At 35.7% G+C, this 17,434-nt stretch overlaps 1 protein-coding gene across 1 annotated transcript in view; it reads left to right on the top strand.

The window, feature by feature from the left end:
* EPRS (glutamyl-prolyl-tRNA synthetase) overlaps positions 1–16,740 on the top strand; it is a 38,404-nt gene extending 21,664 nt beyond the window's left edge. The window contains exons 19-34 of the mRNA XM_010562142.1: positions 800–1,030; positions 1,733–1,984; positions 2,785–3,015; positions 3,341–3,606; positions 4,809–4,860; positions 5,723–5,932; positions 6,074–6,146; positions 6,918–6,997; positions 7,316–7,417; positions 8,656–8,811; positions 8,930–9,127; positions 9,488–9,661; positions 11,896–12,056; positions 13,047–13,125; positions 16,035–16,099; positions 16,372–16,740. Of these exons, the coding sequence (XP_010560444.1) occupies positions 800–1,030; positions 1,733–1,984; positions 2,785–3,015; positions 3,341–3,606; positions 4,809–4,860; positions 5,723–5,932; positions 6,074–6,146; positions 6,918–6,997; positions 7,316–7,417; positions 8,656–8,811; positions 8,930–9,127; positions 9,488–9,661; positions 11,896–12,056; positions 13,047–13,125; positions 16,035–16,099; positions 16,372–16,522 (2,481 nt within the window). The 3' untranslated portion in view covers positions 16,523–16,740. The remainder of the gene's footprint in view (positions 1–799; positions 1,031–1,732; positions 1,985–2,784; positions 3,016–3,340; positions 3,607–4,808; positions 4,861–5,722; positions 5,933–6,073; positions 6,147–6,917; positions 6,998–7,315; positions 7,418–8,655; positions 8,812–8,929; positions 9,128–9,487; positions 9,662–11,895; positions 12,057–13,046; positions 13,126–16,034; positions 16,100–16,371) is intronic.
* The last annotated feature ends 694 nt before the right edge of the window (positions 16,741–17,434 follow it).

Genomic DNA, 17,434 nt, shown 5'->3' with positions numbered 1-17,434 from the left:
AATGGGTGCTTATGGATCTGTGTTTTCATAGTGATCGTCATTTGGAGTGGGCTCTGTTCTGTCACGACTTGTGTTTTCCAATAGCTAGATATGTATGACAAAGTTTGTGTTAATATTCATAAAGGTGCAAGTAAATTCCTATATTTCTTAGACTGCTGTTCTGAAACATGGACAGGATTCACCCCACAGCGTGAGTCGATTAAGTATCCAAATCTAGTCCTTGGGGTTAAAATGTCCTGCAGTATTTATTTATTTAACTAAATATGGTTGAATTATGTGACTTCATAGGATTGACTTGTTGCTATTTAGACCTCAGAAACAAAACAAAACCCCAAAACCAGAAAGGAAAAAAAGAAAGTAAAGGTCCAAATACTACAGATAGTTTTGAGACATCTTCCTGTCTGGAACTGAACGTAGAAAACATAGCTACTAGTAGCTGTGTTCTTTCCATTCTTTATAATGCAGAGCAAGAAAAGATGGAAAATAATACACTTTGCCTGGTGGTTAAATACTGTTCATAGTAGTGTCTTGGTGGCACCATAAAATCGAAATAAATGGGAAGATCTAAACTAATTGTCACAATTTTACTTAGGGTTGTATATCCCTTAGCAGGAGTTACTTTGTTAAAGTAGAAATCTAGTAGAGAAAACTCTGAACAACTCTACTAAATAGTTAAGAAAATGGAATAGGTGCACATAAACTGCAGGTCTTTTCATGAAAGCATTTAAAGCGCACTTCAGAGTCTTATGTCTCTATATCTTTGTTCCTCCCTCTTTCTACCCCTTCCTTTCTCTTTCAGGATGAGATAGGTGCTGCTGTGGAAGTCCTTTTATCCCTAAAGGCAGAATATAAACAGCAGACAGGCCAGGAGTACAAACTCGGAAGCCCACCTGTGGTCTTTGTCCCTCCTCAGTCTTCTCCTGTTTCTACTATTCCATCCCCATGTCCAGTAGACAGCAAATCTCTATACAACAAAGTAGCTGAACAAGGCGAAGTGGTCCGCAAGCTTAAATCGGAGAAAGCTTCGAAGGTGTATTAGCAGTGAATACTTCTGAGTGGAACAATATTTTCAGTTTAGACTAAAACCTAAATACGGGTTTTGTGAATCTTGAGGAACAAAATATAAGCAAGTACTTTCAAATCCTATGAAATGCTTTTCCAAATGCTCTTAAGCCGATGATATGGCTGACTTCATGAGTTCTGTGACAGTGCATGGAGAACCTGGAAAATAAATGAACAAGTTCTTTTTTTAGTGATACAAGATAAGTGAAGCAGAATATAGGCAGTAACTTGAAAAAAGGGCTGTAACTTGAAAGCTAGAATGGCAATAATAAATTTGTTAGTAATTTGATAATGGCTGGGGAACCATTCTTTATTCAGAGTCAGAGTATTTGCTGCCATTGTCCAGTGTACAAAGTCAGGGACTGCTGTAACTGGAGGGAACTGAGCCGCCTAAATGGGAAGCTTTCATGGCACAGAAATCAGCCCTTACATATGCTACATGATTCGGTACATCAGTACCTTTGATGTGCAACTTGTAAGTGTTCTGGCTAAAACGTTTATGACAGAACTCAGTAATGACAACTTATACTAACAAGTTAGCTCTAAAAGTTTTATTACACCACCTATGTTAGTGCCATTCTAGTAAAGGTTATCTTATCTTAGCTATTGTGTTGCATATCTGTTATTTCTGTCTTTATCTGCAACTGCTGTTTTTCCTTTCTTGCTTCAGGAGCAAATAGATGAGGCTGTGAAAATTCTTTTAAATCTAAAAGCAGAATATAAACAAAAGACAGGTCAAGAGTACAAGCCTGGAAATCCACCTTCAGCTCCTCCTTGTATACCTTCTACTACACTTCCATCTTCTTCTGTATGCTGCAGTAACTTGGCACCCTGTAGCTTAGTGGACGGCAAAGCACTTTATGATAATGTAGCTGAACAAGGGGAAGTGGTACGCAGACTCAAAGCAGAGAAAGCTCCCAAGGTATAATAGTAAATATTGAGTAAGCACGTGTAATTCTTACCACATTTTGCCACTGGGGGGAAACCTTTTACCAAGTAAGGATCAAATTCCCTTGTGTCTGGGTCATAGCTTAGCCATCAAACTTGTTTGGTCTGATAATGCCACACAAGGCTACTCTGATGCTGGATACTGTCTTGACTCTGAGATGTAAATTAGAAATTCAGCCTCTCACATCTAGATAAATAGGCACAAGATGGCAGATGTCAACCCTGCAGAAGTTTTAAATGTATTTTACTTTTTCTTGCTATATTTGAGACAAGTGAAGATAAAAGTATCTAGTGTGCTGCAACAATAGCAAGACTTTTCAAAACTTTACAAATTCAGTGATAGTTGTGGAAAAGTACATGAGACAAACCTATATGTTTTCAGGAGCTGCTGGGGTTTTTCTGCCTATATTTCTACCTTGCAGAATTGGTTTTGGTGTTGAGTTGGGTTTTTTGTTTTGGTTTGTGGGGTGGTTTTTTTTTTAAAAAGCACTTTTCTAAAACAGTTTATTGTATTTTTCAGTGTAGATTCTGCTGCAATTATTAATGGGTTATAGCTGACCGGGTGGGCTAGGGGAACATTCTGATACAATGTGACAGCTCTTCAAACATATTCCTGTTGCTTGGGGAAGAGCTATTACTTGAGTTGTCTCATAATTATGAAGCACTGTTTATTGCTAGATGGAAATTTTATTTTCTTAGCTTGAAGATCAATGCTTCTTGTCAGTTCTTTCTTTAATTCTCACCAATACATCTTGCTATTTGTCCTCCATATAGGATGAAATAGATGAAGCAGTAAAACTCCTTCTTTCTCTAAAAGCTGACTACAAGGAAAAGACTGGGGAGGACTACAAGCCAGGACATCCAGCAGTATCCCAAGGTGCTTTGCCTCAGGCATCAAACACAGTACCCAGTGGTCCAGACACACCTGAAGCTAAAGCCCTGTTTAGCAAAGTAGCTCTTCAAGGAGATGAAGTTAGGAAATTGAAATCAGAAAAAGCAGAAAAGGTAAAAGCATACTGTAATATAAAAATGCAATATGTATTTAAATCTAAAATTCTATTTTAAATTCAGTGTGATTATGGGAATTAGAAATGTATGTTTAGAGTAGGCAGCATTTGAATTCTGAGATCTGAAATGTACTTTTAAAATTATTCCTGTGAGATATGGTCCTTAAAATGTTAATGCATTTAAGTATTGGCTTTTGCAGATTTTCCCCCCAACACAGTGTGGATGTCCACAATCTCATACATAGATCCATTTTATTGTTTTGATAAGGCCATTTTATTCCTGTGATTTCTGTATGAATTTATCTTTTTTGTTGTTCTTCAAGGAAAAGATAGATGCAGCTGTTAAGGAACTTCTTCAGTTGAAGGCCCAGTATAAGTCTGTTGCAGGAGTTGACTATAAACCATTTTCTGCTAGTGGCACTGATGACAAAGACAAGAAGAAGAAAGAGAAGGAGAATAAGTCTGAAAAGCAGAGTAAGCAACAGAAGCAAAATGATGGCCCAAAAAAAGAACCTTTGCAAGGACAGAGTGGTAATGAGCTCTCCTCAAATGGATCAGGAGAGGGTCAAGGCCCTAAAAAACAAACCAGGTAAAGATGCGATCTTTAATCTATTTGCTAGAAACCTCAACTGTTTACCTCTTTTCAGATTTAGAGTTTTACAGGTTTCTCATTTCACTTGAAAGTATGGACATTTGCAAAGTAACTGTGTTCATTTTCATATTTAGGATCAAGCAAAAGCAAGTTACCAAAGTTTATTTAGTGTCAGCTGTACCTCAGCATCCTACTGAGAAAAATTCTGCCTAGCCTGTAGAAAGCATAAAGCAGCACACCTACTCTGTTACTGTCACTGTTATTAAGAACTTGCTATGCTTCGTTATTTGCTTCTGCAAATGTGCTGCTGTATCTTGCTCAGTATGAACTCTGGAGGAAAAAAAACCCTTATGCTTATTTCATTGTACCAGAGTTTCCAAAATATTTACTGCGAGTACCATGAGAAGTATGCAGGCCAACCCAGAGCAAGGCACTGCTGCTGTTGATGGTGGAACTCTCCAGTGATCATTGCTGTGCATCCCCTCTCCTGCTCCCACCCTGAAAATTTATAAGTCTTTCCACAGCACGTATTATGCAGCACTATTTATTTCCTGTTTCAGATGCATAAATCACATGTTAAAGACAGAGATGTGGTTATTTTGTATAGAAATTATGCCAGAAAAATGGATTTTTCACCCTTAAAACTTCTCTGCTTATAGAGATATAAAAACTTAACTTTTGTCTAGCATCGTTTGAGTCTGGTGAGTTTAGCCTTCTTTAGAATCTTTCAGTTTTTTTACTTATAATCTTTATTTTGATGGTAGGGTCAGTTTTTTGTCTTGAACAGTATGACTGACATTCACATGAATGGTGAATTCAAGTTGCATATGTTTCCTGAAATTGTAGCCAAGCTAGGTAAGAAATTTTTAAAATAAAGAGTAAAACAGCTTACACATAGGTCTGGTTAATCTTAGGTTCTTACTGGAGGTGCTTGCATTTTTTGATGCATCATTATAAGGTTCTTTGATGCAACCATGGTGAGAATTAGAAGGGTTCAAACAGTAGAAAAGAGACAGCTGTTTTTATGAAACAATCTTGATAGCCAAGGTAAGGAAATACTAGCAATTCCTACTAGCCAATATGTATTGAACTGTCAGAAAAAAATTTGGGAAAAGTTAACTTTATGAAGTAGAATTAAAAAATTCTGTTGCATGCTAAATGCTGTACAGCACAAATCTGGATCTTTTCTAATACCATAGGCTGGGTCTAGAAGCTAAAAAAGAAGAAAATCTTGCAGACTGGTTCTCTCAGGTAAGTGCACATTAGTTTGAATTAAAGAATTATTTCATTCTTATAAATCAAGATCTGATTTGGATTTCTATCTTATCTTGTATTTCTGTTTGTTTGTTGGTTTTTTTAAATACAAAGCAAAGTACTTGCTCTTTTCTGTTTCTTACATTGCTATCATGGTCTTTAATAGAAGTGCCTGGATTGAAGAGCTGAATAAATTTCAGCTCCCATTATATACATATGTGTGTGTGTGTGTGTGTGTATATATGATTTTCTTAATTCATGTATGAATTCCTCTTTCATTAAGAGTGCAAAACTTCAGTGAAGTGATAGGAATTTCACAGGCTTGGAAGTTTTATTCCACCTCAAGATGATGTGTAACCAAAGTTAATATTTTTTGATACTGAATGAGTTTGCTGGCTTATGAGGTTCAAGACAGCCAGAGTCAAGATGATTAGTTTAGACTAGCCTACTTATGAAATCTTGTAAATAGATATCAGTGGTGTACATTTCCTCTTGCTAGTATAACTTTTGCCTATACCCTAAGGAATAAAAATCTCTTCTGACATGAGCTAGAGACATTTCTTACAAAAGTGCAGTTTGTTAGTTCTTGGAAGCTAGCTACTGTCTCCTTGGATTCATGAAATTCAATTTTAGTTAAGTGTTTACTTTATTCAGATCTATTATTAAACTTAATGTTCCTGCTTAACTTTCTCTAATTATAGGTAACAAAAGCAATCACAAAGCATATCTTTGCTAACTTTTTGAACACAAAGACTTTTAAATGGGAGACTTTTCTTGAATTTCATGCCACACACTTGAATTACTGAATGTTGTTTGTGTATGAAATTGAAATTTCAGTATCTAAATAATCTTTTGAAAGGTGATCACAAAATCAGAGATGATTGAATACTATGATGTGAGTGGCTGTTATGTTCTTCGTCCTTGGGCTTATGCCATTTGGGAAGCTATCAAGAACTTCTTCGATGCAGAGATCAAAAAACTTGGAGTGGAAAACTGTTACTTCCCCATGTTTGTGTCCCAGGCTGCCCTAGAGAAAGAGAAGACTCATATTGCTGACTTTGCTCCTGAGGTATGCTTCAAAACTTTGTTTTAATCTGAGTACAAGAAAACCCAACAACTTAGTCTGCAGCCGAATATGAAAGTAAGGGTTTTTTCAAACTTGTGATTTTTAATTTTTTTTTTTCCTTTTTTTTTTTTCTCCTTCCTTTAGGTTGCTTGGGTCACAAGATCTGGGAAAACAGATCTGGCTGAACCAATTGCTGTACGTCCCACAAGTGAAACAGGTAGACTTCTTTTCATGCAATTTGGCTGTAAAGAAAACAGTTACAGGTATAGTGTAGCTGATAGACAAGAGTCCCTTTTGAAAAGTGGAAACCCATTTTTTAGAATGTTTTCTATAACTCCTTATGAAAATTTCTTAAATTCACTGCTGCTTATAGCAAGTGTCACAGCACTATATGTTCCCTTAAATGGACCTTTCTAGGAAATGTACACTGTAGGAATTTTTCCATGAATGTCCTGAAGACTGACTTGCTTTGACTGAAAAACATGTTTGGTTGTTTGTTTTATATTGTTTATAAGAAAATATCTTCATCTCATAATTCACTTCAGTTTTGTATGTACTTTGGCTATAGCTGTGAAACTGGCTTTTACTAAAATTTCATCTGAGTAATTTAAACGTTTTTAAGACCTAAGGCTGGCTGAGTTTTTAATTGAATCAGATACGGTATAGTATCTTGAAATCTCGAGGCCAGTGAAATTTCTATTTGTGAACCTAGCTGTATTTACATGCAAACATAATGTCATTACATATTAAGCTTTGGATTGTAGTTTGACCAGCAGCAAGCAAGCTATTTTGCAGAGACACAGGATGAAGTGAAAGTATTCCTTTCAGTGAAAATATGTGTTAAGACAAAAAAAGTGTTTTAAAGAGAATTAAACATAAAAGCATAGTTCTCACAGCAGAGAATGTTAAGCTTATATGTAGCAAAAAGAAAGGTTTGGCATAAACTGGCTGTATTGTGCAGAGACCTAAAGCTGCTTTCTTTTTACAGTCATGTATCCTGCCTATGCAAAGTGGGTGCAGTCACACAGGGATCTTCCTATCAAGCTTAATCAGTGGTGCAATGTTGTGGTACGTCTGTATGCAATTTCTGAATAACTGTTGTATCATAAGTGCAGTGTAAGACAGCTATTCTATGTGGACATGGCATGATGATACTGATCACAGCACACATTTCATGGCAAAAGTGTGAATGTGGTTTATGTGATTTGTTTTTCTTACTGTTTTTAATAAAACATGCTTTGTCAGTTTAAGTAGAATTCTGTGAAGAGTTGGCTTCTTATCTTTATTCAGAATTTTCTAATACTTATTTATAAACATTATTTTTAACAATAATTTGACACTTTAGTGTTAATCTTGGTGTTCAATTTTTTCATTTCCCCCCTCCAGCGTTGGGAGTTCAAACATCCCCAGCCTTTCCTTCGCACTCGTGAGTTCCTTTGGCAAGAGGGTCACACAGCATTTGCAACATATGAAGAAGCAGCAGAGGAGGTAAAAAGCAATCGCGCTGTTGCTTTTGGTTTCAGAAAGTTACCTTACTCCATAGTAACACAAATCTTTTTACTAGGTGTCACAGAGACTCACACAATCAAATTGAACAGGTGTTAAACTCAATGAAGTTTATTCTTTAACCAAAATCATTTAGAACTCCAACAACATTAGTAAACCACAGGTTCAGTGATGTAAGGGGAAATTAATACTGCACAACTGACTTAAGAATTATTAAGTTTTAGAGATGATGACCGAAAACGCACATATCACTCACCTAAAAGATTAGGGCTCTCAAACTTGAGGAGTTTCCTTAGGCAGCATCCCAACCCAAGGGGAGAGTCCCTGACTGCAGACCTGCTGCTCCAAGGAGGACTGACTCAATTTACCCTCTGGCGAGGCTGCATTCATACCCTAGTTGAATCTGATCTGTGGTCATATATGGTCAACGGTCGCGAAATTTCTTTCAACTGAAGTGTTTCATTGGCTGGGGGTCTTGCCTTTTGACCGAAGCGTGTACGTGATGGTTGTCACTGGCCAAAATGTGTACATGACCACAGTCACCACGTGGGCTGGGTGGCTCAACCCCCAAACTGTGACTTCTAGTTTGGGGTTTGTTTTTGGTTTTGGTTTTTTTTTCCTTCGGTCAAAGAGTTTCATGTCAGGGCAGGTGTACCTGCCACACTAGGACCGTGTAGAAATCTGTCTCCTTTTCTTTGGGATCCCTCATGAAAAATATCAAGTGTACTAGAACCCATTTTTTTTCTCAGATGTAACCCATGTCTGAGGCTTTAGTCTCTTCAAACAATATGGAGAGTTTGAAGAGTGTGATTATATAAAGAATGCTTTCCTTAAAAATCTGTTTTCCTTAAAAATCTAAACAATGCGTTCACATGTTAACTGCTAGAAGTTTTAACACTTCCTTTGCCAAAGACAGATGTTTCATTGAGTATCATGGCATATGTTTATTTACTTAGCAGATGTTCAGACTTCTAGGTGGAAACTAGAAGTCAATATAACCATTGAACTGACATTTCTGCAGTGACTCTTCAGTTGCTGCTATTTGATCCATAGAAAATAACACCCAAAATTTAAAGTAATGGAAGAAATCTTATTTTTTAAAAATAGTCTTGAGAAAGTGTTAAATTTTTAAGATTTTAGACTCTGGCATATAAAAATATTTCATGATTTAGCCAATGGCAAAATACTACATAATTCTTAAAACAGTATGTTCATCATAGGTGATACAGATACTTGATCTCTATGCTCAAGTGTATGAAGATCTCCTAGCAATACCTGTTGTGAAAGGGAGGAAGACAGAGAAGGAGAAATTCGCTGGGGGTGATTATACAACCACTGTAGAGGCATTTATATCTGCCAGTGGAAGAGCTATCCAGGTATTTCTCTATTAGAAGAATATTTTTTTCAGTAAATACAGTAAGATGAAACTTTAAACTGATGCTTGATAGACTTAACTTTCCATTGAGTGAAATTTTCTGTGTGCAACTATTTCAGGGAGCAACGTCACATCATCTAGGGCAGAATTTCTCAAAGATGTTTGAAATTGTATTTGAAGATCCCAAGAAACCAGGAGAAAAACAGTTTGCTTATCAGAATTCATGGGGCATTACAACTCGAACTATTGGTGTAATGACAATGATTCATGGAGATAACATGGGACTGGTGCTCCCACCTCGAGTAGCCTGTGTTCAGGTATGTAAAAATGCCTTAAACTACCATTTTGTTTCCTTTCCTGTCTTGGAATTCATGAACATTTCATATTGGGCACCTGGAAGACTTAACATAGGATAGGAGCTGTCTAATTACAGAATTGCTGTATAAAGTTATTACAAATCATTAGGGTACTTGTGGTAGACAAGCTCCCTTTAATAGTCCATCCATTTAAAATAATTTTGACTGTATCATTTAGATGAAAAGGAAAACGTATCATTTACTTCTGCGAACTTGAAAGAAATTGCTGGGATATAGGGCCATAATATTGGTTTTAAGTATTTATAATAACTAGGAGCTAATTTTTTTATAACGTGAAGTACATGTCATGTTATATTGCAGGTTGTAATTATTCCCTGTGGTATCACAAATTCCCTTTCTGAAGATGACAAAGAGGCTTTATTGAAGAAATGTAATGAATATCGTAATAGGCTGCTTAGTGTTAATATCCGTGTACGGGCTGATTTAAGAGACAACTATTCACCTGGTTGGAAGTTCAACCACTGGGAACTTAAGGTACATTTCTTTCCAGGAGGCATTTTGAAGCTTATCTGTGGGGGGTATTATGTATGAGGCATGTTATGTGTGCCTTGTATTTGAAGGCAAATATTTTCTTTAAATGAAGAATTGCTGCCTGATAATCAGTGATCACTTTCATTAATAAATGAAGAAAAGATGTTTTCTGAGACTTGCTCTGTTTGCTAGGATTTGCCTGTCATTGGTGATTTTTGAACTTCCAGGTCTGCACTTTATATACCTAGAAAATGAAATTAATAGTACAGATTATATGCATGTTTAAAAATTTGTACTAATACTTAAGTGTCTCCAGGGTCACAACAGTGCCTTCTTTGCACACAGTGGAACAGAAGATAAACCTGTACAGCGTAAACAAAAAAAGGAACAATTTTTTTTGTTTCAAAATGAACATGTTCCCCTCACATAGTAGTTGAGAGGAACAATTCTGCTTCATCAAATATAAGAGGCTTTTGTAAAACAAAAATAATGAGCAGAATGAAACAATGGTAATTAGAAATTTAATAATGTATTGAGTGATGTTATGGGATCATATTTTTGTTCTGAATTTAAAATCAGTTTCAATATGTTAATTTTCAGTGTAAGATGATAGAAGCTCCCTGAGTTGTTGAAAGTTCCCATTGTGTCCAAGTTCTCTTCCTTCTGTGTAACCTTTTATTTTTTTTAAATGAAGCTCCAATACCATGAATCCATGTTGGGAGACTTTTTAAATAAAATTAGGTTTATCAAGGAGGCACAGCATAGGGCAAACTTGATGTTTTTTATAAATTCTACTAATGCGTCCAGCTTAATACATAAACTGCATCTTCAGGCTGATTGCAGGCAAAGTGCACTCATTTTACTGAGTACTGATAAGGAATTTCATAGGGTAAAAAAAATACGAGGGTAGTGGAATAAGAAATACAAGAATGAACTGGAAAGTATTTTGCCTTATGTACTTTTCAGCTTAGCAGATTTCTGATATTATGTCCAAAAAGAACCAAATCATTGGTACTTGTTTTATAACGTTTGGTATTAGTTCCATTGCTTTTTCTTAGGAAGTCTTCCTTACATGACCATTAGGCATCCTTCTTTCACTGGAAAGTAGTATTACAATTAGAAATACTAGATACTTTCTGCTGAGTTTTAATCATGGAGACAGCTTTTTTGTGTGTCATAAACTAGAATGTTCAGTTTAAATTGCTTGTTAATAACAGTTTTGAATAGCTTTTTATGTAGCTTTGCAGTAGGAGTAGATATTTCACCCTTCAGACAGATTTTACTAAATTATTCATCTTTTTAGCATAAATGGGGGGGGGGCATATAGGGAGTCATTTGGAAGCTGTGAACTTCAAGAGATTACAGAGCAAAAAATGCATGGAAAGCTTGTGTAAATGTCACTGATTGTCCTGTTCATTTGTTGAACACTTTAGAATGTTTTTAGGTTTTAGCTTTTTAGCTTACTGATTAGATTTCCCTTGAGGAAAAAAAAAACCAAAACCACTCACCAAAATACATTCGCACTTACTCTCTTCATTTCCTGTGAAAGAATGTGTACAACTTGGGACACATGTTAGCAGGATGTAGGGAAAATAAATTAGACTCAGCAAACTCTTAACTGACTAGTAAAATGGAAACTTTGTCTGATGGTATATGGGAGATGACAAATTACATGGTGGTTCTCACCAAAATTTATGAAGCATAAAAGCTTTACATAAATAAAGGAACTATCTGTTTGTAGTCAAATATTCTATGCAAATAATGTTGATATTAGGACTATATTTAACAGAACTTTTGCTATTTGCTGTTCATACAGTTCAAGGTATTCTGTAAAAACAATTAAAAGGTGTTATTGGATGAACTAGAACATTAAAATGACTATCAAATCATTCAGACTTTAAAAATCTGATTTGCACTGTCTGGGATAACTGTCTTAGTGTAGTTTCAGTTGTGCTTCAACTGTCTTAGTATTACTTGCATGTTGGCACAGATGCAGTCTCCAAGCTATTGAATCAAGGTTGGAGCAAGGTATAATGCACAAATGAAGAGAGTGTGGATGGGAAAGACAGAAATGCATAAAAGCAGTGGAATATATGCTGATTTTTTTTCAAAGAAACTTAAATGTGTAAAGGGATTCCATATTAAGACTGGGCTTCAGGAAAAAAAAAAGCGAGAGAGAAAACTAACTCTTCTGAGAATGACTTCTTTATCACAACTTCTAACTTTTTTTAATGAAGGGTGTTCCAGTCAGGGTTGAAGTGGGACCACGAGACATGAAGAGCCAACAGTTTGTAGCTGTTAGAAGAGACACAGGACAGAAGCTGACCTTTTCTGAACATGAAGCAGAAGAGCGACTGAAGCAGATTTTGGAGGAGATCCATGCTAACCTTTACAACAGGTAAATTGAGAGGTATAGTAAATGGTTGTGTTAATCACAGATGCCCTTTACCTGTCAGGAGATTTTCTCACATTATTGGTCCATCTGTGGAGAAAGACAGGTTAGGCCCATCTTTCTGTTTGTGACATTTCTGCCTCTGAAACTTGTTCACATACAGTGATAGAAGTTTCCTATTGTGCTCATGAAACAGAATTTTAAAGGTTGTGAACTTGTTTTAAAAAATATTTCCATGAATTCATGTGAAGTGTTAATAAACGAACACACCATAAATAGTTCATGGGATAATAATGCACAGGATTCATTCCTGAAAGATGCTTTTGGTAGGGAATTTTGAAAGATAGAAAGTTGTCCAAGAAATTTCAGTAGTTGAAGTTCTATGTTCAGAAGTGTATTTTAAGACCCTATATCCTGTTGACTTTCATAGGACTGTTTTCTTATAAGCAGTCAAATGCTTTTGGAATTGTTATTTGCATTTATTGCATATGCCAAAATCCCTTGCATGTCTGTCATTGCAAATTGTTGTTCATAAGTTCACTGAGAAAGAACAGGGTGCTGATCCAGCACCATGGCAGATGAGTTTCCTACTTTCTTCTGTGGTGATCAAAGTTGCTTACAAGCTGAATATTTTTACATAGTTAAAAAGCATTTTGCTATTTAGATTTAGAACATAATTAGAAAAGAAAAATCTACATCTATAGTACTTACCTGTTTCTATCTACAGGTGGTCACTGTTGAACTGACATGCACAACAGTGTGAATTAACATGGTGAAATGTGCAGCAACCTGGAGAACACCCCATCAGCAATTAATCAAAATTTTATCTGAGGGCAGAACTGGTAGAAAGACATAACCTGATTAGGAAGTTTTGAATGAATATATAGCTTCTCTTGTAACTTTTTGTTTTGACTGACTCTGAAAACTTAGTTCATTTGGCCAGTGAGGTTATGTGCATAAATCTGCCCTGACCAAATTTTTTTTCTATTTTCTTAGAGCTTCTGAGGACCTAAAAAGTCATATGGTGGTGGCCAATACTATGGAGGACTTTCAAAAAGAGCTTGATTCAGGAAAGGTAAGGAAATTTACTTCATTCTGTCCCGGTAAGTGCCTTCACACACTTTCTGTCCCTTACAAATAATCAGGGGCTAGAAATTTCAAAGCTTATATATAAATACTGTTGTGATTTTCATGGAACTCTCCCCTCACGAGCAGATGAAACCTGTCCTGTAGGGCTGCACAAAAATAAATTAGCTTTCCCAAAATTTGTGGTACACATTGCTTTCTTCTTTTGCTAAAATACCGTATTTACTAACTACGGTGTTTCAGGCTACCACCATTCAAAATTTAGTCCTATGCCAGAGGTGACAGGGTGTCTTGAAGAAGTGACTTACAATGCTGCAGTTTGGTAATTTCCATTTAAAGTGTTACATTTTTATCACAAAATGATTTTCAGAGAGATTAATGTGAGCATTTTATTCAGATTAAGATAAACTTACTGTTATTCTTCTAATGCAAACAGCGAAAAACCTTGTCAAATCTTCTAATAGGGTCCAAGTAAGAGTTTAAAGTACATGCTGTTTACGTCAAAGAAGTTTTACCTTTATGACCTGAGTAGAAGCCATTGGGTTCATTGAGAATTGCTGCAAGTCAGAAACCTCCTTGGGTTGGTAGTAAGAATAATCCAGAATGTGGTTGACTGAACTCTACTGATCAGAGATCTGTGAAAAATTCAAAGTTTTGGCTAAATATTTGAATTTTAGATGAGAGATTAAGTCTTCGGTAGAGAATTGAGCTGCTGCTGCTTTTTCAGAGATCCACTGAGAGAAGTTCTTAACCCTGAAATTCTGTCACAAGCCTCAGCTTGTGAAATTGTTCATGTGTTTAGATTAATGTGTTCAAGCAGTAGGATCCCCAGGATCAATCATTAAAGGCTATGTATTTTATAAAGTGAGATGGGGAGGGGGGTCTGTACCAATTAGATCTACTCTGAAAATTTCAAAATTTCTGATGGAAAATGCACAGGTGCCAAGAATTCATATTACTTTTGTTAACTTCAAAAATAGTTTCAAGAGATTTCAAGATGTGCCATTATGTATCTTTCACTTCTGAATTAAACAAGCACTCTGAAACTATGCTCGACTGTCTTCAAGACAAGGAAACAGTTTAGGAAGCCATAAGCTCTTAAAAAAATCTTAAGAGATGCAGTAGTCAAGCTCATTCCAAGAGCAGGAATGGAATGTGAAGCTAATTCTGTATTTGTACGTGCAACGTAAATTATTATCCTTTCATTTTGATTAAATACTATAGAACTCCCTTTTTTCTCTTCCTACTGCAGAGCTTCCAGATGATACCCTCTGCCTATGGAGAGGGTAAACCGCCTGGTCTTCAATGTCCAACACTCACTGTTGTGTATAGCTAGATTCTAGAGAGGCCCAAGATAATTAAACTATTTGTATTATGTTTAGAACTCTAATATAATCTAGTTTATAATGTATTTAAACTTGGAAATACGAACAAATATTTTTACATTCCAAGTTGGATACTTGCATCAGTTTGGTACTTAGTTAATATAAAATTATTATAATTGGCATGTCTGAATTGAAAAAAAATGACGTATGTCATTTTATGACTTGTTTCACTCTCTACCTATATATGTTTTATGGAAAAAATTTTATAGCATATGTATTCTGTAATTTCTTGATATTACAGTATGTTAGCACTGACTACTGTTTAAGAAGAAAATTTGTAAGCTGAAGTACTCCTGCTTAATTCCTGTTGCTGTTTTCCCCTTACTATAATTGCAGCATAGACTATTAGCTTTTTAAAAATGCAGACTGCTTCTGTGTTCTTTTAAGTTGCATGCAAAGTTTAGTTGAAACTCTAAGAATAATTGCACAGGTATTTAAAGAAAGTTTCATTTAACTAACAAAAGATTAATGTAAAAACAGTATAATAGAGTGGTAATAGTTCCTTTTTTCAAGTGCAAGAAAGTGAAGCTATAAAGTGAAGTCTAATAAAGGTATGTTCCAGTTCAAGGCAAATTGAGAATTTTGCACTATGAATGCACATTTGACGAAAGAAAGATACAGATGAGCAAACCTTATTCACAGTTTGGATAGAATTAAAATGACTGTGAGGGCTGAATTTAGTAGCTGTTGTTGCCCTCAGCTATTAGCATTACATGAGTGTTCAAATGTGTGTTAGGGGGTCTCTACTACTTTTTAGTAGTAAACAGAATTTTCACTGTGAAAGTCCATTAAAAACTAAAAAAATAAGTAAAATGGAATATAAAACTTGTAGCAATATAAAACTATACATTGCTACAATAACTAAGAGTGGTACTGAGAAGAATGTATGAGATAATCATTTCAACTTTGCTTTCTCAATTTTCTTCAGTTAAGCTAACTGAAGGAAACAGGAGGAAAATACGCACCACTTCCCCCCGCCCCCAAGAAAAATGTGCTGTTGGCGATTCTGTTTTGTTAAAATATGTATGTCCTTGTCTTGTTTAGAAAATAAGAAAATTCATAGTAATGGAATTAAAATCAAAACTTCATTAGGAAAGCACTGTCTTGCAGTATGTAAGCAAGCATTTGTTCTGCAGTTTGAAAGTTTTAAACTTTTACTGAAAAACAGAGTATTTCAGGAGAAAATGGTATTTATACTTTACACAGATGGAAGATATATTGGATTAAAAAAAAAAATAAAATCACCACCCTGACTTGATTTAAATGCTGCTTTGAGTTTGTGTAGGTTTTTCCATGCTGCGCTATGGAGGGATGACTGTGCTTATCTATTTCTCTGATGAGAAAGAGCTATTAAAATTTAATTGTAGCAATTGGAACTTTTCCTACTTTGAGTGTATATGAGATCTTAAGATTTATGAATCCTCCAGAGACAAGGATGGGTTTTTTTAGATGTATAACTGGTTTTTGTTTTGTTTTGTTTTTTTCTTGTCTCCCCCGCTCTTGTCCCCTTCAGATTGTACAAATCCCTTTTTGTGGGGAAATTGAGTGCGAGGATTGGATCAAGAAGACCACTGCCAGGTAAAATATAACTGAACTGGAGAGTGTCTACCGAGATCAAAATCAAAACGTTTTGAATATAAAACAGGAATGTAAGATGCCTCTGGGTATAACACCGATGTACAGTCCTCACCCTTGACTGTTGCTGTTCTGCATAGTTCAATATGTTTACTCCCTTAGTTCTGAAACTTTCAGACTAATTTGTGTGCTTTTGAGACTTTATGTATAATACACTTTATTGCACCTTTACTTTTAAATAAGAGTATTTATTTATGAGTATGCTTTTATTTCAGGGATCAAGATCTTGAGCCTGGCGCCCCCTCCATGGGAGCAAAAAGCCTCTGCATACCTTTTCAGCCTCTCCGTGAACTACAGTGTGGGGCAAGATGTGTCTGCGGCAAGAACCCTGCCAAGTTTTACACCCTATTTGGTCGTAGTTACTAAATTACTAGTGAAAGCACCTTCTCCTTTATCTGTGGATGAACTTTTTTTAATAAGACTGAAATAGCCCCCAAACTTAATCAGTTTTGCGACTTTTTAAATGATTCAAAAAACAAAGCCATAAACCATAGAACCCCCCCAGTTGTCAGTCTTAGGCTAGCAGTAATTCACAGACTTTTCTGTAAACATCTCTAATAATAAACATGTATCGTGAGCTCTAATATGCTTTGGGTTTTTTTTCTGTGTTGCTCAATGGGAAGGATAGGTATCCTTTGCTCATGCCTTTTTTCTGTTTTGGTGCATATTTTTTTTTGTACATTGAGAAAATGCCTGAAAGATTGGAGAGAATGTCATAAACACTCTACAGTATAGTTTAGTGTGCCGACATAAACTTTATAGGTAAAACATCTGCTTTTAATTTTGCCTTCAAATTTTTCAATTTTCAGTACAGACTTGCTGCTAACTTGTAGGTGTGGTGAATGCTATCCTTTTCGAAAAATCCTTCTGGAGCCAGGTTTTCAGGAGATACTTTCACCCCATTGTAAAACAAGTTTGAAAGGCTATCTTAGATTAAATGCCACGTTGTTAGCAAGATGCAGGTGAATGCCATTTCTTGCAGATATTTTGCAAAGCCCTGTTTCTCTTATCTTTTAAACTGGCATTTATAGCTTTCTCAGTGATACTGCAATGAGTAATGCAAAAGCAATCTGAAGAGAGGTGTTTTCAACACTAAAGATTTTAGGCTGTGGTTATATCTATAACATGTTTCATAAAACTTGCTTTTCCTGCACTTACTATGTGTTGCTTTAGCAGAGAAAGCTGGATATTGCAGATTTGCAGAATTATTTTAAAAATAAAATTACTTCCACTCTGAGCATAGGATTGACTTTCAAAAAAAAAAATAGCCCTGGCACA

This window comes from Haliaeetus leucocephalus, unplaced genomic scaffold (genome assembly GCF_000737465.1).
Source record: "Haliaeetus leucocephalus isolate CR32 unplaced genomic scaffold, Haliaeetus_leucocephalus-4.0 Scaffold156, whole genome shotgun sequence".
NCBI classification, from domain to species: Eukaryota; Metazoa; Chordata; class Aves; order Accipitriformes; family Accipitridae; genus Haliaeetus; species Haliaeetus leucocephalus.
The sequence above is the reverse complement of the archived record's forward strand: the minus strand, read 5'-3'. Positions and strand labels throughout refer to the sequence as shown.